At 39.9% G+C, this 22,009-nt stretch overlaps 2 protein-coding genes across 3 annotated transcripts in view; one reads left to right on the plus strand and one right to left on the minus strand.

The window, feature by feature from the left end:
• The window catches only part of CNGA1 (cyclic nucleotide gated channel subunit alpha 1), a 36,624-nt gene extending 31,613 nt beyond the window's left edge, over positions 1-5,011 (minus strand). Inside the window, exon 1 of the mRNA XM_073001300.2 lies at positions 4,789-5,011. The gene's annotated coding sequence lies outside the window, so the exon portion shown is untranslated. The remainder of the gene's footprint in view (positions 1-4,788) is intronic.
• Positions 5,012-6,747: 1,736 nt separating this feature from the next.
• Positions 6,748-21,273, plus strand: NIPAL1 (NIPA like domain containing 1). Of its 2 annotated transcripts, none has more exons than XM_020789656.3 (6): positions 6,748-6,952; positions 11,724-11,990; positions 12,317-12,373; positions 12,847-12,937; positions 14,726-14,886; positions 18,226-21,273. In XM_020789656.3, exons 1-6 carry the CDS (start codon positions 6,910-6,912, stop codon positions 18,831-18,833), a joined length of 1,227 nt encoding a protein of 408 aa, XP_020645315.3. In that variant the 5' UTR covers positions 6,748-6,909; the 3' UTR covers positions 18,834-21,273. The 2 variants fall into 2 exon arrangements, with proteins under 2 accessions (XP_020645315.3, XP_072857391.2); XM_073001290.2 differs by lacking the exon at positions 6,748-6,952 and adding an exon at positions 10,889-10,990 and having other exon boundaries at positions 18,226-19,935.
• Positions 21,274-22,009: the final 736 nt, after the last annotated feature.

Raw genomic sequence — 22,009 nt, forward strand, 5'->3', positions numbered from 1 at the left:
GCAGACGTAAGGATCACTTTGAGGGAGATTGCTCCCAAGACAGTGACCCTTTCTGATGTGATCACGTGTACACCTTTGCAGCTATCTGATTGCACCCTCAGTCTCTAAATATTCTTCTGTATGTTATGTGTTACTTTTACTTTACTTTTATTAGATTTTTACCCCACCCCACTAGACAAAGTCTACTCGGGGCGGCTTACACACATAATAAAAACGTCACAGTATAACAAATATCATAAAATCATTTAAAACATCATAATTTTAACACTTATTTAAATAATTGCCAAGATGAAATAATTTTTAAAAGACAAAGAATAAAGATCAGTTAATTGGAGGGAAGGCCTGCCTAAATAGCCAAGTTTTTAAACGGCTTTTAAAAACACCCAGCGAGGATGCCAGACGGATTTCTGTTGGGGGGCTGTTCCATAGCCAAGGGGCCACTGCCGAGAAGGCCCGGTTTCTTGTTCTTTCTTTCCAGGCCTCTCTCGGTGTTAAGCCCTTCAGCCATTCCTGCTGGCTATGCCGGGTGATTCGGGTAGATCTTGGTGGGAGAAGATGATCTGCCAAATATCGAGGTCCCAAACTGTTTAGGGCTTTATACGTCATCATTAGCACTTTGAAGTCAATGCGGAAACAAATGGGCAACCAATACAAAGCAGCCAGGGTAGGGGAGATATGCTGATATTTCCTCACCCCACTAAGAAGCCTGGCTGCCGCATTCTGCACTATTTGAAGTTTCTGCATCAACCTCAAAGGCAGCCCCATACAGAGCATGTTACAATGGTCTAATGTCGAGATTACGAGTGCATGGACAAGAGTAGTGAGCCCCCCCCCATCAAGATATGGTTGCAGCTGGGAAATCCGCCATAGATGAAAATAGGCGGAGCAGGCCATGGATGTCACCTGGGTTTCCATGGTAAGCGCTGGGTCCAGATGTATCCCCAAGCTGCGAACCTCACTCTTTGTGGTGAGAGTCGTCCCCCCAAAAGAAAGGGAGTCACTCAAACTGCTAATGGAGGGACCACCCACCCTCAGGGCATCCTTCTTGTCCGGGTTCAGCCTCAACCCATTCAGCTGCATCCATTGCAGTACAGTCTCCAGACAGCGCTGAAGAGACAGAACGGCATCCACAGAAGTAGGTGAAAAGGAGATGTAGAGCTGCGTGTCATCAGCGTACTCGTGACACGATACCCCACACTCCCTGATGACCCCACCCAGCAGCCTCATATAGATATTAACAGCATTGGGGAGATGCGGCACCCCACAATTGAGGCTCCATGAGGCTGAAACACTCTCCCCAAGCTGTACTCTCTGGGGACTGTCCTCCAAGAAGGATCAGAGCCAGGCAAGCACCAGGCCACCGATTCCCAACTTGGAGAGCCTCCCCAGGAGGATACTATGGTCGACGGTATCAAAGGTGGCTGAGATATCAAGGAGGACCAACAAGGGCGTATTGCCCCTGTCAACAGGCCATCCAAGAGTGCGACCAGCCCTGCTTAGGTCTTTCAAACTAAAAGCTGTGCCTTTTTGTATTAAGTCAAATTGTCTCATGTTTGGTCTTCCTTCAACTTTTCCTTGCATTAGTAAATTAATGCACACCACCCTCTTTGTTTGCTTGACCATGCTATCTTTCTTCACCTAACATTGCAATTGTTAGGCATTCAAATGGTGTGCATTTTTCCCCAGTGTCAACTACACACCTTCATGTGATTGGCAGTCATCATAGGCTCTGTCTTGTCTTCCCATTTATTTTGGAAATGTCCATCCATGTGCATGTACAAAGCAAACAAACTCAGCTTCTTTTTTCTTAGCCCTCCCATCTCCTTTCCTGCAGAGAGTACACTGATGATGGGAGAGGAAAATGTGGTTTCGCTTATCTTGGACGAGAAGCCTTTACAAAGTGTATGTGGAGGTGGTGAAGAAAGTAGAGGAAGAGAAAAAGAAAAACAGAAAGGAAGGAAGAGATGCCTTACATTCACTCAGAGAGACTGGATTCTTTAAGAGGAGGGGGGGAAAGGTTGGTCACATGGGAGCCTAATATTGCAATGATATGACATCACACCATTACTGCATATGGTATTACATTCACAGGGAACCTCATGTATTCCTTTGTTGCCTCCTACTGTTATTGGTCTCAGATTTGGCATCCAGTATCGGATGGCTCTAGGGACAAATGCAGGTGGCCTGGTCTATCACGTATTTGGATGTTGTAACATACTGGTAGGGTAACAGTAGCTGTGAGATCAAGTTTATACAAACCCTGAAAATGCTAATGAGCAACCCAGGTGGAAGCAGACAGCCCCTAGTCATGTGACTGCTTCCACCATTGGTGGTACCGCCCTCAAGCAAGGGCCAGATCCATTTGCATTTTCCTTTAGATGGCCCGAACAGCATAATATATACACAGAAGGAAAGTATCAGTGGTCTTGGTGCAACCCAAAGTTTGCAGAAGTATAAACAATTGTTATGCAGAGGAAGCTAGAACAGAGGGACTGGAAAGGACTAAATATGCTTTTTAGCCACAAAATGCTAGCTAACTCGTTTGGAGGAATGAAAAAAAAACATTGCAGGGGAGATAGGAGAAACAGAGTGGAGTGTCATGAAAAGGGGAATAGCTGACTAGTTAGAATTCTGAACAGGAACATTCTACATTGCAATCTGGAAGCTGAGTCATAGCAACTGGCCTTCTTTCTTATTAGGCTGAAATGTTTCGCTACTCATCCAGGTTAACTTCCTCAGTCTGAGGAGAGTTGGTGGAAGACTCCTGATATATCTTCTACATTGGTTTCACTTCCCCTGGTGTGAATAGGCTCTTTAGGTGGGCAAGAGACTGGGGGTGAGTGAAAAGCCCAATTCTGCAGTCGCCATGACTCCGGTTGCCACGACTCAGCTTCCAGTTAACCTCACCTGGATAACTGAGAATCTTCACCGATATCAACACTGCAATATTTTGTTCTAGGTTCCATGTATTTCAGGAGGTTAGTTGGCTATTAGTTTGGAAGCAGAACTTGGATATGCAGAAATAAGATAGTGGTGTTTATGTACCCAAGGAAAATCTCTCAGTATATAGAAGTACTTAATGTTTTAAAGGAAAAGAAAATCTGAATTTGAAAAAGAGAATAAACTGCTTGACAGGAATCTGTGACTTCACGAAACATTGATGGCAGCTGGCCCTACAGAAAGAGGGGATAGGGGTGGGGAGATCTAAAGAAAGTAAAACCATGCAGGTGGTCTACCAAGTAAAGTCAGAAGCTTGGGAGAGTTATTGCTATGGACAACAGCTCCAAAAATCCCCCAGCCAGCATAGCCATTATACCACAAGGATATGTGTAGGTGGGCTGAATTAATCAAAAACTCATGTTATAATAAATTCAATTTTAATGATGCAGTAGGACTCTCTTTGCTTTTATCTATGATAAGCTGTAATGCCTAATGTGCATGATTTGGGGTGAGATGTTATCAGTGAGGTTGGAGCTAATTTAAATGCAAAAAGCACTAACACTGACAGTTACATTATTAATACTGGCCATTAGGAAAACACATCTAGAAACAAGTAAGATGCAAGTAAGACATTTACCTTTGATGTTTCTCCACACTGACAAGCAATAAAGATTCCTAATTCCAAAGAGGTGACTATGTTGTTCCATTGTGCTGGAACCACAGACAATCCTGTTGAACTTTGAATATTTATTAACATGATTCAGAAAGGTTTGTTGTTGTGATGTCAAATTGCTTATGATTAACAGCGCTCCTAAGGAGGTTTTCAAAGTATATGAAATGTTTAATATGTGGTTTACCACTGCCACCAGTTTCTAGGGCAGAGTGGGATTTAAACCCAGGTGTCCTGAACTGTAATCTGACATTGTATCTAATACACCACGCTGTCTGTCTCTCAGAGCTCTCAGATGTACCCCAAAACAATTTACTAGAAAACAGAAGCAATCTACTAAAACAGAAAATTACAGAACAGCTCTGCTTGTCACTACACTTCTGGCTGATACCACTCAGACACATCATTGGTGAGCTGCAATCTATATGTGGCTCTCTTACATGCTTTTGATGATATAAGCCTTTGCTGGTTTACAGACAACCAACACCATCTTAAACATCTACTCATTAACAAAAGGCCACATACCATTTTGCAAACACAGGGACAAGACCCTGCTACAGATTCAAATATCAGTTTTATCTCTACATCTATTCTGACAACACCATTACCAGACCCAATTCACAACATCAGTGGTTCATTTACATGCTCATCTTTGAATGTAACACTGTACTGTATATGCTAAACTCAGCTCGGCAATGCCATTTTGAATTCTGCAAAGGGCAGTTGCAACAATCTCTGTACAAACATATGAATAGATAGAAATATTACATCAGAAATGGCAATATACAATATACAACATTCAATACACCCAAATCAGTGGCAGAACACTTCAGCTTCCCATAACACTCTGTCACTGACTTCAAAGTGGAGCAAAGGAACTTCAAAGGGAGATTAGACAGATGGGCAGATGTTCAGACTGAGACCCTTGAATTGCAATACATTATTATATTCAACTCTATCAATAAAGGTTTGAATTGTAATAATGGTTTCTCGGCACATGGCATGTATAAATTGGTTCACATAATGCAAAGCTGTTATGGCTATCAGCAACAGTTTTGTGTATGGCCAGCTGCCCCTCCCTCCTTCCCTCTCCTCCCTTACGCAAACCACCATGGAGACCGACAACAGACTTAACATGGCAACAGACAAACACGGCTACCCCTTTGGAAATACCTTACCACAGAAAATCCATTGCACATGAAAAACACAGAGCAGTTTTTCAGGGCTTCCGATAATATTGTTCTCCAATCATCACCTTCTGCTGTTCCTCCACCTCTACTGTCATCCTCTCTCTTTTTTTAATGTGGAAATGCTGTATAGGAGAAAAAGGCAGAATAGCTGCACAGTGTTTTCTAATTCTTAATGTGGAGAGCCTCCGGTCTTGAAACATTCTGAATGTTTTGTGATTGGTAGTACTAGGAGCTGTCTATCAGAAAGCATACACTATGGCAGAATATTATGATTATTGTTTACATAGTACTGTCAGAGCTGCCAAGTCTGCTTTACTAGCTCCTGTTTGTATGCCTTTTTCAATAACTACAGAAAGAAAACTTAACTGTCAATAATACTGTTACTTTGGGATTAAGAAGAATCTGTTTCTGCCAAAGTGTGAGAACAGCACCTGAAATTGAAGCACCATTTAAATTATTTTAAAGTCTGTTTGACTTAAGTATATTAGGAATTTTTCAGCAATTTTTGCAGAAGGAATTGTGGCAGAATAGGCATATATATCCCAATGTGATTGTTTTGTGAACAGGCTTTTGAGTTCCACAATGAAGTTTCTAATGTGGTAGAGAAAATCATTACTCACAAAAAAAGTTAAAAGTCTCCTCTTTGAGGTATCTTAGAAATTATAAAGGGGAATGAAGAGAAATGAAGAGCCAGTTTGATATACTGGATAGAGTGTCATATTATATAACTTTTGAATTAATGATGGTGTAATGAAATCCTTGTATGAAATTGCTGAATTTCATTGCCCCCCAAGATAAGTTAGCCACCTATTTGTATTCAAAACAACTTATGGGTGCTAAAGAGGGGTTTTCCCACTTTCTAAACATAGACAAGTATAGTGTACAGTTTCAATTGTAATGCATATTATTTATATTTTCAAATGAGATGAATATTTGCTTAATTCTGATCATTAGTGCAAACTGAAAGCCTATATTCCAAGATGAAGATGCCAGCCACAGAGACTGGCGAAACGTTAGAAAGAACAACCTTCAGAACACGGCAAAAGAGCCCGAAAAACCCACAACAACCAACCGATATTCCAAGGTTAGGTGATATAAGATTCCAGCTAATTTGTTCCATGCCTCCCTAAAAACAGTCACACATAGAAACAAGGAAGAGTCTAGTGACATATGGAAGACTAATACGTTTTATTTGGCAAAACCATTCATGGACTGCAGCTCATCCCTTTGGATATAGTCTGGACTGGGTTGCAGCCCATCCAAGCTTATACCAAATACAGTACATACTTCCAGTCTTGACCGTCTTCATTGGAACTGTTGGATAGCTCAGTGGTTTATGTGGAGGCAGAAGGTTGAAGCTCAATTCCCCACTGTGCCTCTTTGACAAGGGTTGGAGTCAGTGATCCAAAGGGTCCCTTCTATATCTGCAGTTTTAAGATTATTTTTTTCTTGAGGTGATAAATCTTCATTCAGTGATTCCCTAACTTGGGGATTCTAGAAGTTATAGTCCAAGAATATATGGTATCCCAAGAATGTGAATTACTGCATGGGCCAAAAAAAAAAAAAAAAAAAAAGCCAGTGTGGGTTATTTGAATGTTGACGAATGTTTCAGGAGATCTTGGTTTAAATTCCTACTCTAAAACCAGAAGAGACCCTAACAGTAGCCAGGACTGCCCTCAAACATTGCAAGGGGGACTGGTTTGGGGCAACGACTTTCACAGTCAACAGCGCCTCAGCGAATCTTTTCCTCAGACATTTAAGAATGGATAGGTGGAAATGAGGCGACATTTCCTCACCATCAGCTCTGGAAGGAAAAAAGGAACTGGAGCGTGTGCGAAGCCCCTTCTCCCCTCAGCCACCTTTGTTGGGCCAGTGGGCTGACGTAAAGGGCAGGCGCTCGGGAACGCCGCGGAGCCGCCTTTCCACACTCGCCCCTAAGCTGGGATTGGCCCGCCTTGATTGGCGAGGGAGAGGCACCCAAAGTTGTGCGGCGTGGAAGGCGAAAGGGGCGGGCGGAGGGTTGCTCGGAGTCAGGAAACCTGGTCGTTGTTCTCAGGGCCGCCTGAAGATAAAATTGCGCGCAACAGCTTATAAATCCGCGGCTCTGTCATGGGGGAGAAAGTGGTGCCGCGCCGGGAGACATGCAGCGAAGGTCTGTTACTGGTCTGCTGGGTTTCCCCTCCCCGCTTCCACTTCCCCTTGGTTGGCGCTTATTTTTCTGCAGAGAGAGACGTGGGAAATGCCCGCTATCGAAACAGGGCAGGTGTCCGGGCTTTGCCTTATATGGGAAGCTGTATCTTTCGCGAAAAGAAACACCCGTCCTAAATGGATGGCGCCTCATTCGGGTCAGAGGCAGCCCGCTCTCTTGACCTGCTCGCAGGCGCTCACGTCCTCCCAAAGGTGCACGTTCCGTGCATTTCAGGTTGCCAAACTCTCTAGCAGGCCATTTGTGCCTTCCAGTTGCGGTGGGCAAACCCTCCCTCTGCTGGACGTGCGGGATGGGGGAAGCTGTACCTGTTGAGTTTCGGCCTGTTGTAGAAATTGTGATTAAAATCTCCATCTGGTGAAAAGGTGGCAGCCTTACTGGCATTTGAGACAAGCTGTGGGATGATTCTTGGCCACAGGGTTTGAATGGTTCCCAAAGACCGCTGCCTTCCCTACCTGTTTGATAGCCTCTGTAAAACGACATTTGGGAGCAGGTTATGAAAAGCTTGGGAAAATTACTTGGGAATTACTGTCTAAAAAGGTGCTGTTTCCAAACTGGGATTGCTGTTCCTGTAATACCTTTTGTTTTTCCCTAAGAGCTTGGACTTGTGAAATGTTTGTCAGCTATTACAGTATGTGATATTCGTTTTGCTTTGCCAGGGAATTACCCAGGAACGAAGAGCTACTGTAGGCACTAGGCAATCATATGCTGGCTGTTGCTATTTTAGTGGCAACACATGAGCACCTGTTTAGGGCACTGGCAGGACCAGTTTGAAGTTTATTATTCTAGTGGTTGGCACAATATGCGTGTGTTGTTCCTGATGTGGGATAACCACAGTTGTTGCTCTACAAAAACATCTCCTTTGAATTGGATGACGGTCTTCTGTTGAGAAACCCCATGTGTGCATGTTTGGAGTATTGTTGCTGTATCATTGCTGCTCCTCTCTAGCAGTTGAGAGAAAAGTAGCACGGAAAAACCAGATAGTCTCGTATTGAACAGAAACGCCTTTCTGACTGTACCTGCAGTCCTGTCTGTTAAAACTCCACAGCCGTCTGAAGGATGTAAACACCAAGCAATTGCCCTGGTGTTTGCTTCATTCTCCTCCCATACCTCTCCCTTTTCTTCCTTGTATGCAGATTAAAAGCAGGTTATCAGCCATGTTAGTTGAGGATTATATCAGCTTCCATGAATGTTTGCCCACCACACTTTCCGGTATGAGAAGTTTTCATCTACAAAGGTACATACTGCAATCTGTCTATTGATCTCTGAGACCCTAGTCAGTGTGTACAGTAGTTACTTGCAGGTCACTTTGAATGGAACTAAATAAGCTGTACTCCCAGCAATGGCCTTCCTATTGAAAAAGAGCACCAGCACATGTTACTGATGATTAGAACCAACATGAAGGAGTTCATAGACGGGGGAGGGGGGGTAAACAGGGTATTTTCTTTGTTTAACTTTTCTACATCTTCAGGCAGACCAGTGCTCCTAGACTCTGTTTCCTCTTTTCCCTCAAGTTTTGGCTTGACAAAGCAGGAGGCTCTGCAAACAGAGAAGACAATGTTACGGGGTTTCTGCACACGTTTTCCTTCTGCATTACTCAGATGGAATTAAATTACTATTAAATGACTTCACATTGATTATTCTTCAGTAACCAAAACCTGAGAAATAGGCTTCTGCACTACAAACAATCCTCTTTAAAAGCCATCCATGAAGCCTGGCATATTTGATCATTATAAGCCAATCCCTAATATTGCATATTTGTCCAAATACGCAATATTAGGGATTGGCTGGAATATGTGATGGCCTCGCAGCTCCAGGGGTTCCTGCATGAGATGGATTATCTTTCAGGTCTGGTCATGGAACAAATATGGTGTTTGTTGCTTTGGGGAAAGACCTACCTGTATTTTGTAAACAAGGTTAGGGGTCCCCCTGCTGGACCTCTTGGTGGCTTTCAGTCCTATCAACTATAGTACGTATCTTTCTAGGCTAAATTCCTAGGCTTCAGTCATGACAGGGATGCAGTTGTACAGATACAGGTAGTATGCTGGCTATGCTCATTCCGAAGCTGCCTGATTTGATGACATGTGCCTTATCTGATTATTGTAACACAGGGTATGTGAGGCCGCCTCTGAAGGCTATTCTGAACCTTCAGCTGGTCCAAAATGCTGCAGCCAGATTGCAGAATGGGGCTTGTTAGAGAGGACATATGATTTTCCTTTTACAGCCATTTTCACTAGCTGTCTGGTTCTGGACTCAGTTCAAAGTGCTGGTTATTACCTTTCTTTCTTTCTTTCTTTCTTTCTTTCTTTCTTTCTTTCTTTCTTTCTTTCTTTCTTTCTTTATTTATTTATTTATTTATTTATTTATTTATTTATTTATTTATTTATACCCCGCCTATCTAGTCATTTCGACCACTCTAGGCGGCTTACAATATAAAGGATAATAAGTTCAAGAAAAATTTATAATAATTAATTAATTAAATGATTCAGCAAGATGAGAAAAACACAAAATAAATCAAATAAAGAGAAAAAGAATAAAAAAGGAAAGAGGACAGGAATTAACTAGAAGGGAAGGCCTGCCTATACATCCACGTTTTTAGTTGGTTCTTAAAAGTACCCAGCGAGGGTGCAGCGCAAATCTCCGGAGGTAGGTTATTCCAGAGGCGAGGAGCCACCGCCGAGAAGGCCCGGTTTCTAGTTCTTTCCTTCCAGGCTTCCCTCGGCATCAGGCTCCTCAGCCTCACCTCCTGGGTCACGCGGGTGACACGGGTAGAATTAGTTGGGAGTAAGCGTTCTGCCAAGTATCGAGGTCCTAAACCGTTTAGGGCTTTATATGTAAGTATTAACACTTTGAAGTCAATGCAGAAACGGATGGGCAGCCAGTGCAGCATGGCTAGAGTAGGAGAGATATGTACTTTACAATAGTGCTAGGAAAAGTTGAATGCAGAAGGGAAAGAGAAAGACCAAATAACTAAACTATTCTTCCATCTTCCGAGGTGTAAATAAATTTTGGTTGGAGTCTCTCCTTAATATAGTTTGCTACCCTTTTCTTCTTTTTCCCCTTATCTGATGCTGAAAATAGAATTCCCAGTTTTTTTGTTTTCAATTAATTTTGCATCTTCCTGTTTCAAGTGTGTTTCTTGAAGACAGATTATATCCCTCCCTAGTTTCTGCAAATGGTAGAATACCGTACTTTCTTTTTTCAGGGGAATTCAGACCATTGACATTTATTGAACATAATTTCCACATGCCCTTAGACATATTTACTTTTTTGCTATCTTTATATCTCTCTCGCTCCTCCTTCCTTGTAGTCATAAAACTTTTCATTTTTTTAAACGCTGCTGCCCCCACCCCGCCAATTCATCCTCTGATTTAGATTCTTCTTCCTGTGATTGCTTTTCCTCTCCCTCCAGTTCTGGGGTTTTCTTTATTTGCTCTTCTTCCACTTCTGAGTCATTTTCTTTGCCTCCTAATTCATCTAAAAACTGTTCAGCCTTCATGGTCGAATTGCTATATCTTTGTGTTAGATAAACAAATGATAAGCCTTCTGGAACTAACCATCTAGTGTATAAGTAATTGAATTGGCTCTTAAGAAAGTAGTTTGTTTATCATACATTTCCCTTTTGTTTCTGATTTTCCAGGGAATATGCTTCAGAGCCTTCCGATTCCTTCCATCCCAGATGAGCTGTTTGTCTTGCGTTGTTTTCAGCATTTGCTTTCAAAATGTTGAAAATGCTTAACTTGTATTTAGAAGAGGTGCTTCTTCAAGTGGGGAAGATATCTCTTTCCTATAGTACCTCCTTTTCCTTGTCTTTATATTTTGTGATTGGTTATTGGAAAGTAAACATAGGTTTGATTTGGAAGACTGATCAACAAACTATATGCTGTAAGAAAATCACCTTGTGGAAGTTAAAACAGCATAATCAGAGGAATTGCTTATTCATCTTAGTAGCCAAGATGGACTGGTAGTCAGATTCAGTATGAGGTATTATTCCAAGGATGACTCTTAAAAGTAGACTGTATTATTTCTATTGGGAAAGGATGTGTGAAGAGGAAAAATCTGTATTGTGTTTTGTTTAATTCATTTTATATACTGCCCTTCATTATATTTATTCCAAAGTGTCTCATACCTCCCTAAATAGTAGTTCTATGTATGGTTTTACATAGTTTTCTCATGGAAGAGTATTCTGGATATTTCATTTTGTTCACAAAAATATACATTAGCAAGTGGGAAGGTGTCATGCTTGCAAGAAGTGACAGTACAAGCTGACTCCCAAGCAATATTAGTCAAATAGCTCTTCTGTAAAACAGAAGCTGCTCCTGTCAGCCAGGAACCTTTGGGTGGTCTTCTTCAAACACCTCTGGCAATTTGTAACTTTTTTCTTTTATTGTCCAACTAAATTTTAAAAATGGGAAAAAATCTTCGGCTCATTATCATCCCTCAAGGTGAGAGGGTGGAGATATAAGCAGAGGTTTTCATGGTTAATTAGAATATTGTTTTCCATCAATACCTGTCAAGTAATATTCCCTTTGGTTTATATTTGTCTCTTATTTGAAATTCATTATTATTTGAACTGAAAGGTTTCTGATAAGCTATTAAAAACTGGAGTGGGGAACAAAGTGTAATTTGTCATAGATTTACACATACTTTCTTTGGAGCATTTGAATAGGTGGCTTGATATGTGTCAATAAAGTTTTTTTTTCCTTTCTTCTTGCAGGCGAGGTATTTCCCTTGATTTGCTCCAACTCTCATTATGCCTGGTGTCAGATTCTCAATATGTCTGAGCTACAAGCGTCTTTCTTTGCTTATTCCAGCAAATATCTCAATGAAACTGAGCCGAGTTTTTCCATTCCCCTAAGAAACACATACAGGCTATATGTAGGTGTGGTCTTGGCCATCGGGTCCAGCATCTTCATTGGTTTCAGCTTTATACTAAAAAAGAAGGGGCTTTTGCAGTTGGCTGAAAAGGGATGCACTAGAGCTGGTAAGAAATAGTGTTGTTTCAAAACAAAACACTCACCTTAAAATTGTAATTTGGAATGATCGAGTCCCAAAATGTGGGTTGTATATTTGTTTAAGTGTATTTTACAGCTTAGCAATGTTAAGATTCTATCCAAGACCATGTTAGGATATTAAGGCAAGTGTTGGTTCTGCTCTTTGCAGGGCAACAGGCAACAGTGAGTAGTACTGAATATGGGTGATCTATCAACCCCCTTTGAAAAAAATAAAATAGAACAGCAGGGGTTATTTCATAGATGTTGCAAGTCTTCCTACATTATATAAATTAAAAATAATTGTTATATTTTTCAGGACAGGGTGGATATTCATATCTGAAGGAATGGCTGTGGTGGGCAGGGCTGCTTTTAAGTAAGTACTAAAGCAATTCTTTCTCTGTATTTAAAAGCACAAAGGGGCTTGCTGATGTTTACTGACTAACTCATTTCATGGCTGAAATCCAGTAGCGATTAAGCCATAACTAGAGAAGGGCCATTGACTCACTGGAACTTAAAGAAAAGTTGACTTCCTACATCCACACTGATTCTGTGGGACTACTCTAGTTGCAACTTACTATTGGATTTCAGCCGTTATACCGTAAGCTTTCATGGAGTATCGTCTCCTTTACCTGAGTAAATAATTTCCATAATTCCAAATGTATGTACATTTTCAGTACACACAGCTGGTGGTGGTATTTGATCTCATTGTCTGAAAGACCCTGCCTATACATTGACTAGCATAAGTGACTATTTCTGCAGCCTTAAATGAAATGGCTGCAATTATATTTAAAAAGTATCGGCAGTGCTGGTTTTCTACTAACTTCTAACTGCTTTTTTTAAAACCAGTGGGAATAGGAGAAGCAGCTAACTTTGCCGCCTATGCCTTTGCGCCGGCAACTTTGGTAACCCCGCTGGGTGCACTGAGTGTTCTTTTAAGGTTAGTACGAATTTGTTTTTGCATTATACTACAGATTCTATGGCTGAAGTCAGATGATGGGTTGTGAAAGAGCCGGCTCCCATTTTATGTTATGAAATAAATCTCTGTCTCACAGCTCTCACCCTTCAAACAGGTTCTCAGCTTGTTTCACAGGCTAACCCATATGGGAGCAGCTTTGTTGGATACTTTTATGCATTCTCTCAAAATAATATAAAGGGGGGGGGGACCCTATGCCTTTGGTTGGCAGCATTACTGGGTCAATCTAGCTCATGTTCTTATACCCCTTGCTTCAGTTATATGTATTGTGCATATTGATAACTAGATGTCCTTTTGACTTCAGCCGCTTCATTAGTGACAGTGCTACTTGTACTTATCCTTTACTCTTCCTCAAAGATTAGTCAAGTGCCTTCCTGGGAGTCTTCCAGCACTATATTTTGGATTGTAAAGTTTTCAAGCTGTTAATAGTCAGAAGAGATTTAACATTGCCTTCTGTGGAGTTCTAACACAACTTGAGTGTTACTGCTGTTTTTAATGAAAGATCCTCTTTGAGTGCTACCTTCCACTATTGCTGCTGCCAGGAGCTGCCCCTGAAGTATTCCTCCACCCCATGACCATTATTACTTTTCTTTTGCTATTCATTTTTTTAATAAGGTGGAATATTTTAGGCTAGGAAAAAATATTAAGAGACAGTCTGTGGCTGGAAGAGAGAAATTCTTAACTAATGTGAGCATCACAGCACAAGCCTCTCCCGCCTTCAGTATTCTGCAAAACAGCTGCAGTGTAAGCATGGGCTTCCTCTGAAATCTAAATGCAAGAATAGGTAATATCTTTATAGACCACTAAAAATCATCTAGAGTATGTGAACTTTCATGGACCAAACACCACTTCATCAAGCTTGTACCAGTGTGAAGAACTTAAAGTGCAAAAAAAAAAAAATCTGAAATCTGATTTCATAAGCCCCGAAAGGCTATCTCAGTAGCAACATTAACATGCTTTCAACTCATCATCTATCTCTGGCATCTTTTTCTGGCCTTAGGCAAGTGCCTGAGCTTTGACCATTCTACCTTGAATGACCCTGCTTAGAATCAAGGCCCATAATAAAGTCTAGCTGCTTGACACTGCTCTCAACTTCCCTAGCACACTCAACCCCCTCATTGTGCAAAGTTGTGCACCCAAAAATGGGCTCTTCTTTCATATATTAATTCTCGATTTCTTCTCAGAAAAGCATATTATTAGCTACCTAAAAGTCACCGAAGCAAGTAGACATTTTCATGCAGAAATTATGTGCCTTCCTTATAATGTTCAAGACAGTTTACGTGACTTTCCACATTATGCCCAGAAAATTTAAAAATCTGTTTGGTTGACACCATTATGAGTACAGTATACTTTTGCATCAAATCAGGCAGTCACATAGGGTTGAAAATGGAGAAAAGCAATGCCACTGAATCAGAGCTGGCTGGCAAAAGGGAAAAAAAAGATAATTGCCTTCTGAAGAGAGATTATTTCCTACCAAGCTTTCCTGTGTTACCCTCGACATTATGTAGTTGCCAGTTTTTAGATTTAGTCCTAACTATAGATATACTCTCATAACTGACTGTAATATTCTTTAAGATGTCTATGTGTATGTATGCTGGTTGAAAACCACTAATAGTTGCAGTCCCAAAACACAAATATACATGCCTCTAGTATTTCCTGTGGTTCTTATTAATGCTGGTGAGTCTGGATTTAATTTTTGAGATTTGTTGTGTCTGAAATGTTATGACCTCCTTTCTTTAAAAATCCATACAGTTCAGTGCTCTCTTCCTATTTTTTCAATGAAAAACTTAATATCCATGGGAAGCTGGGCTGCATTTTAAGCATTTTGGGGTCTACTGTGATGGTAATTCATGCTCCTGAAGAGGAGGAAATTACATCGCTGGATGAAATGGAAATTAAGTTAAAAGATCCAGGTATGTAATTCTGGTAACTACTTTGAAATTAAATACAAATGCAAAAATAGTCACTACTTTTTAGTCACTAAAAAAGTTATACATGAGTTTTCATAGATCAAAAACCACTTCATCAGATTTGTCCTAGTGGGAAGAACTTAAGAAGTCCAAAAGTTCATGGCAAGATGAATTTTGCCAGGGAAGGTAATCTTAAATTAAATTAGATATAAAGTCCAAATGTTCTTGGCAAAATAGAATTTGCCAGTCAGGTCTCTCTTAGATGTAAATCAGGAAATAGTATGGTTGCTGTTTTATGGTTACAGCTGAGGCAGCTGTGGAACACAGGTACCATGTAATTGGTTTTAGCTTGGAGATATTTCTGAATCTGTTCATTCACCAAACAAATGGCTTTGGAACGGTACATGTACTACTTTGCTCATACATGGCCTGCTGCAGAGGGCCTGCCAAATTCTAGGGCCTCAGATGAGTTGGACTTCACCTTCTATCAACCTCACCCACCATAGGTGATGGTAAGGAATTATGGAAGTTGACGTCTAAAACATCTAGAGAGCAAAGACTCCCGCCACCATTGCAAAGTTTCATCCATTAGGAGAAATTTTATGGACTTGGAGATTAGATGGCTATGTCCGTTTGGTCAGTGGAGCCATGTTCTCACACTGTGTATTCATTTGGAGCCTTATGTGATCCAGACTTTAGATCATGGTTGGGCAATGTGTAGATCTCCCCATTTTTGCAAGCCCTGGACCCTCCTGGTCTTCCTACCTCTCCAAGAAAATGTAATTTATATACCGCAGAAAGGACACTTGCTGTTCCTGGAAGTCTCCGGGACTCTGGCACTCCCTCTCACAGGAGGCCAGGTTGGACCCATCTTTGCTGTCCTTCCACAAGCAGATGAAGATATTTCTCTTCAGGCAGGCTTTTCCTTAGTGACTGGATGTCTGAGAGGGGTTTTTAAATGTACTGTTGTACTTTGTTTCTTTGAATGTGTTTTGGTGTTCAATACTGTATGTTTAACATTTTTATGGTATTTGTTTGATCCTTTCAAAAATATTTGTATACTTAACTGTGTTTAGCTTTTAAATATTATCTTTTAATGATGTAAACTGCTTTGGGCCATTTAAAGAGAAAGGTAGGGCAAAATAATTTAAATAAATTCTTCTCTAAAGCAAACCTTGTTGTAGTGTGGGGCTTCAAACTGAGAAGTGAACTTCTGGTTATGTCCAGTTTGGATGGAGTAAAAGTAAATGTCCAGCAGGACTGCAGCCCACAGCAGGTTCATGCTGGGTCAAAATGGCCCCCAAACCCACCACTGTTACCCACCCATTGTAGACTTCCTGCCAGATGTCAGTATGTCTCTTCTCTGTATCACTAGCCAGAATTCAGAAGGAAGGTATGAAGAAATGTCATGTGGTGTCCTGGCAGCTTTGTTCTGACCTTAGATCTTGTTTGTGGCCTACTATAAGCAGGCCCTCCTGTGTCCTCTTCTGCCTTACAGGCAGATGCAGGAAATGCCTGTTGGTGCTGAGATCAAGGAGTTAATCTAGTCAGTCAATAAACCTTGACATTTCTTGTGTACTCTCCCCATTTAATTACCGTGTGCAAACAATTTATTTCATTGTCCTGAAATAAAAGGGGATGGAGTCACATGGTGACTTTCTCTATTTCTGAGGCACTTTTTGAAGTCTGCCAGAACAGATCTTTGGCTCATTAAAGCATGTGCTGTGCAAAGTGTTGGTCATAGAGGCTTTTCACGGCTCTTCTGTGTGAGATCTTTTGGGTGAGCATATGAAGAAGCATATGATCTAGTGCTGAGCTTCCTCTTCTGTTTCCCCACAGCTGAAAGTTATGTATGCAGAACACATATTTTTTTAAACGCTCCATCATGAATTTGCCATTATAATCTAATTGGAACATCAGAAACCAAGCACAGATTTTCTGCTTATGGGTAACTGCAGTGAATTGCTTTCTGCATACTGTTTCCTCTGCCTGCACTTATAAAATGAGTAAAATATTTAATTTGGTGGTGGGGAATGAAGCTGAAATATCAGGAAAGGAGGCTGTAATCACCTTCAGGGTAGCTTTCCCTCTTTGAAAAGGGTGGCTTCCCTTGCAGCTGATGCCTTCCTCTGGTAGTTGAATGTAGCAGAGCCTTCTGAAAAAGCAGTTATGCTGGATACAAGAATTAAGATTTCAGGTATTATTTAGACAAATCAAAATGCTGAAGGAATTTTCTAGCATCATATAGGAAGTTCAGAAGGACATAGGAGGCAGCCAAACAAATTGCCTGTTGATTTGTGCACAATTGTGATAACTGTGAATATTTCCAATCAGCTGTCTCCTGCTGTGGATTGTGGAGCAAATTGTTTGAACTGTAATTTGTTTTCATAGTTTTCATAATCAAGTTTTCATAGTCAGGTAAAATTCTACCACACATAGTAGGAAACCACCCTAGTGAGGAAAAAGGGAACAGCACTTATGCCGAATAATTTTGTGATTATAAAAAGGCAGTCCATCCTCCTTTTAAAAAGTTAACTCTGCTGCAGAATGTTTACTTGTGAACAGCTTTATGGACTTATTACATCAAAATATGAATGTAAAACCATGTATGATTCTGAAATATATTATTTTTGAAGTCAATCTCTTGAATGTATATAGCTGCCACTGCAAGATACAAAAGAGGAAGCTCCTCAAATCACATCACTCTTCCTTATTAATAGCTTATACTGTGTGTATAGGACTTCCTTACCATTCTCAAGCCACTATAATATCAGGGAATATAGTTTATGCAACTATATTCTCTGTAATAGCATTCCAAAGCCAGAAGGAGGAATTCTGTTCCTGAAAAAGAGATGTAATACAGCAGAGGACGTCACTTGTAAAAAAGGGGAAAGGTGGATTTTTACTGGTAGCTACAGTTTGCTTGAGCACACTTGGAATAATTTTCAGGACTCAAAGTGGGAATCAATTAAAATTGCTTCTTTCCTCTGTCATTCTGTGAATGAAAGAACTTTCTAAGCATAAATCCACATGAGTCTCTGGGTCGAACCCCCTGAGGTAAACAAATTGTGATTTGTTTGTTTGTTTGTTTACGTATTTATTTATTGAATTTATATCCTGCACCATCTGGCAACCAGGCCACTCTGGGTGGCTAAAAACAATATAAGGAGAGAGAAAAAAATTAAAAATGCGATTAAAAAAGTTAATACATAGCAAATCAGAAAAACAGATGGCAGTAAGGTGGTGGAAAGGGTGATGGAGAGGATAGCAAAAAGAATGGTGATTTGATTATGGCTCAATTCACATGGTGTAATTCTTCTTTTTTTCTATTTCTCTCAACAGTATTCATTGGATTTTCTGCAATTATAATTGTGGCCTTGCTGGTGCTCATTTTTGCTGTTGCTCCGAAACTAGGCCAGACAAATATCCTGGTCTACATCTCTATTTGTTCGGTGATTGGTGCATTTTCAGTCTCCTCTGTCAAGGGGCTGGGTATTGCTATTAAAGACATGCTACAACAAAGGCCAGTTTTCCGACATCCCTTGGTTTATATTTTGGGCATGGTTTTGGTGCTGTCTGTCAGTACTCAGATTATTTATCTCAATAAATCGCTGGATGTATTTAATACATCTCTAGTGACACCTATTTATTATGTGTGCTTCACAACTACAGTGGTGGTCTGCTCTGCCATCCTCTTTAAGGAATGGAATAGCATGGAGCTTGGTGACATCATTGGGACTTTGAGTGGATTTTCTACCATCATTATTGGCATTTTCTTTCTACATGTATTCAGTAATGTCATGATCACATGGAGACAGTTGGCGTCTTCCATTAAAAGAGAGGCAATGTTACCTCTCCATGATTATGAAGCTCATCATACTTTACTAGACAACATGGAGGCTTCAGCCTTGCAGAGTGACGAGGACAACACTGTTCAATGGAGAAAATGAGCAACAGAATGGTAATCTTTAAGTCACCACCAACTGCAAAAAGAGCTGACCAGAAACATCTTCAGAAAACTTACATGATCAGCCCAGGAGGGTACTTGAAGAGACAAAAACAGCAGCTGTGGAGTTTCCTGATGGGACAGAAAAGCCAATGTAATAATTATGTTTTCAGGTGTTTCTTCTCTTTGGCAGAATATGAACTTCAGTGATGATTATAATGCTGTTTGGAAGACTGCGGCTTTGCTAAATAACTGAATTATATATTTAAGTGTAATTAATTTTCATAAATAGTATTTTATACTTTTACTGTGTTTAAAATACACACTCAGAAAATGAATTTACAGTTAGCTTGGTGTAGGCAATCATGACCTTCCTCAAAGCATCAACTTCATATAATGTTTTCATTTTATTCCCAAAGTTCTTTCACCCAGCAAATGTCAACAAGAAAAAAGCACTCTTCAGGCATTACATACTAGCAAAGAACTGTGTATTCATTAAAAAAAATCTTTCATGAAATCTGGATCCTTATATAAATATTTTTATTGTTTTCTTAAAAACAATCTTTAGTTATATTTTTCCTACTATTTTCAGTGAAGACAAGTTTTGTTAATTATCAGTTTTGAGTATCAATCAGTATGTTTTGAACTTCTGTGCTTGGGTTGAGAGATTCCACTAGAACAGTGGTTCTTAACCTTTGTTACTCAGATGCTTTTGAACTGCAAGTCCCAGAAACCCCAGTCAGCACAGCTGGTGGTGAAAGCTTCTGGGAGTTGCAGTCCAAAACTCCTGAGTAACCCAAGGTTAAGAACCAGTGCACTAGAACTCTTTGACTATTTGAATCTTGGTAGTTAACGTCTACTATGGATCATCCTGTTCCTGGAGCATTTTTGAAAAGAATAATTTGATTGGTTAGGCTAGATAAGTTACAATTTGAAAACACTGTTTTGAAGTCACCTGCTCTTTTTCTACATGTACTTATATTTTAATTCTTCACATGCTGACTATAATGTGAACAGTTTGGGTTGTTTTTTTGCTTTTGTTGATTTGTTTTTCTTTCTGTATTTTCCTTGGCTTCTTTCCTCTCTGCTGTTTTGTGAAATGGAAAGTGATTCTAAGTCACAAAGTAGGAGTATCTTTAAAGTAACATTACCCAGCCTTAAAGAGCTTTGTCAAGGAATGGTATTGCATCTGTAAGTAAGTTGCATCCAGCGTTTTATTTGGGTACTTGGTCCACTAGGAATTATTTCTATCAGTCTCATTGAAATGACTCATGGAAATGTTACATAGAAGCTTGATGGAGTATTTCGGGGAGGAGAAATGTGTGGTCTTCCAGGTGCTGGTGGATTGTACTTCTCATCAGCCCAAAGCTAGTGTAGCTAATGATGAAGGATGTTGAGAGCTGTAGTTGAACAACACCTGAAGGACTACACATTCCCCACCCCAATTACCTAAATAATGCATCTTGCTAGTGACACAAATACCCTGTAACTAAAAGCCAACACACATACTTAATTCCCCTTCCTTTTTAATACTGTAGGACATAATTACCGTAAATCCCCATTCATCTTTAATGGGATGCATTTGAATTGCTGTTTGTATGAAAGTACAAAAATGGGGCTTCAGACCCATTTTAGATGTTTGGTTGCTACTAATTTAAAAGGTGGATTTTCAATTAGGGCTCTAGGTCTCTTTGTGCTCAGTGACATCTGTGGGTGAACGTCATGTCTCACCCTTGCCAGCTTTCATAGCCTTGATCAGTATCTCCTTGTGGTCAGTGAAATAAATGGGCATGCAGAGAGAATTTATTCCATGTTTTGTGCATTTTTGGAAACCTCAAGATTCTATATTGATATTATATTCTATATTATATATTATATAATATTCTATATTATATATTGTACATTCCTAATGACATAAAATATGTACCAGAGCACAGATCAGAAAAAAGCCAAGCCAAGTATTTGATCCAGAATTTATTTATCTCCCCCCCACCAAGATTGGTTAGAGAGTATCTATATGTTTTGTATTGTACTTAATTACTTGATCAAATATCTAATTCAGACTGTAGTTACAGGCTACATGCATGTTAGTTATGCCACTTTTCCACTAGATAAATTTGGAAATGTGAGAATATTAAAAGAATCTGATCACTTTAGGAAAATATCTTGATTTTCCATTTGCATTATGGAAAACCCCCAGAACTAAGATCCATTCTGAAATTATTTCAGCCTAGCTCATTACAGTGCTTTCCAGAGGAGTATAATTGTGCCTACATGAAAATCTTTAGTGTCGTTCACTAAATACATTTTGTTTGTTTACATAAACATTTTGACTTGAGGTATCTGAATATAATTTTTAAAATCTTTAGTTTTCTGACATAAAGGTTTTTGAAATCTGACATTTTCATGTCAAAAGAAATAAAGTATATATTGTTTTGATAAAATGTCTGTGTGCAGACTTTTTTTAAAAAAGGAATGCAACTGAAGACCTGGTTGTGTTCCCAAGACCTTCAGTAGTTTTCCCCTGATCATGTAATTTTATGTATCCCTTCTGATGGCAACCTGTCATTATTTCTCTTTTTTTCTTTTGTGTTTCCTGTGGCCATCTTTGGAAACTCTTTTTTCACTGTTGTTTTATTGTTTATTTAGTAGTTTCACAATATCTAGTGATATTATCATTTTACACTTTCTCTGCAACGTACATTTAAAGCCATAAGCAAGTTCAAACATGTTTGAGTAGTCTGGCGTTTCTCACCAGATTACTCATAAACATGTTCAAACCCACCCATAAACCCAAACGTTAAGTTGCATAAAAATATATAACATTTCAAGGAAATACTCCCCTATTTATGACTTTGTTGCCGTGTTAGCTGCCCATAGAAGTAGCTTAGTTACGAGTTGGGTAGTATAGAAATGTCAATCATTTTCTCTTCTGATTTAGTCATCTATCTGCCAAAGGAGGTGGTCATTCTTGTCAGTTCTAAATGGATTGCTTGCAGGCTTTAGAAATTTGTGTGAAATTAGGCTAAAGACTATAAGTCCACTGGGCACAGGTTTTCCCCTACTACTATCTAAGCCTCTTTTGGCTTTGAGATTTTCTTTGTAAGTCTTATCTTAGCTACCTTCTCCCACTTTATTCAAAACAGGGCAGCAGGCAGCAATTCCAATGTCAAGTATTTT

Source organism: Pogona vitticeps, chromosome 5, assembly GCF_051106095.1.
Source record: "Pogona vitticeps strain Pit_001003342236 chromosome 5, PviZW2.1, whole genome shotgun sequence".
NCBI lineage: Eukaryota > Metazoa > Chordata > Lepidosauria > Squamata > Agamidae > Pogona > Pogona vitticeps.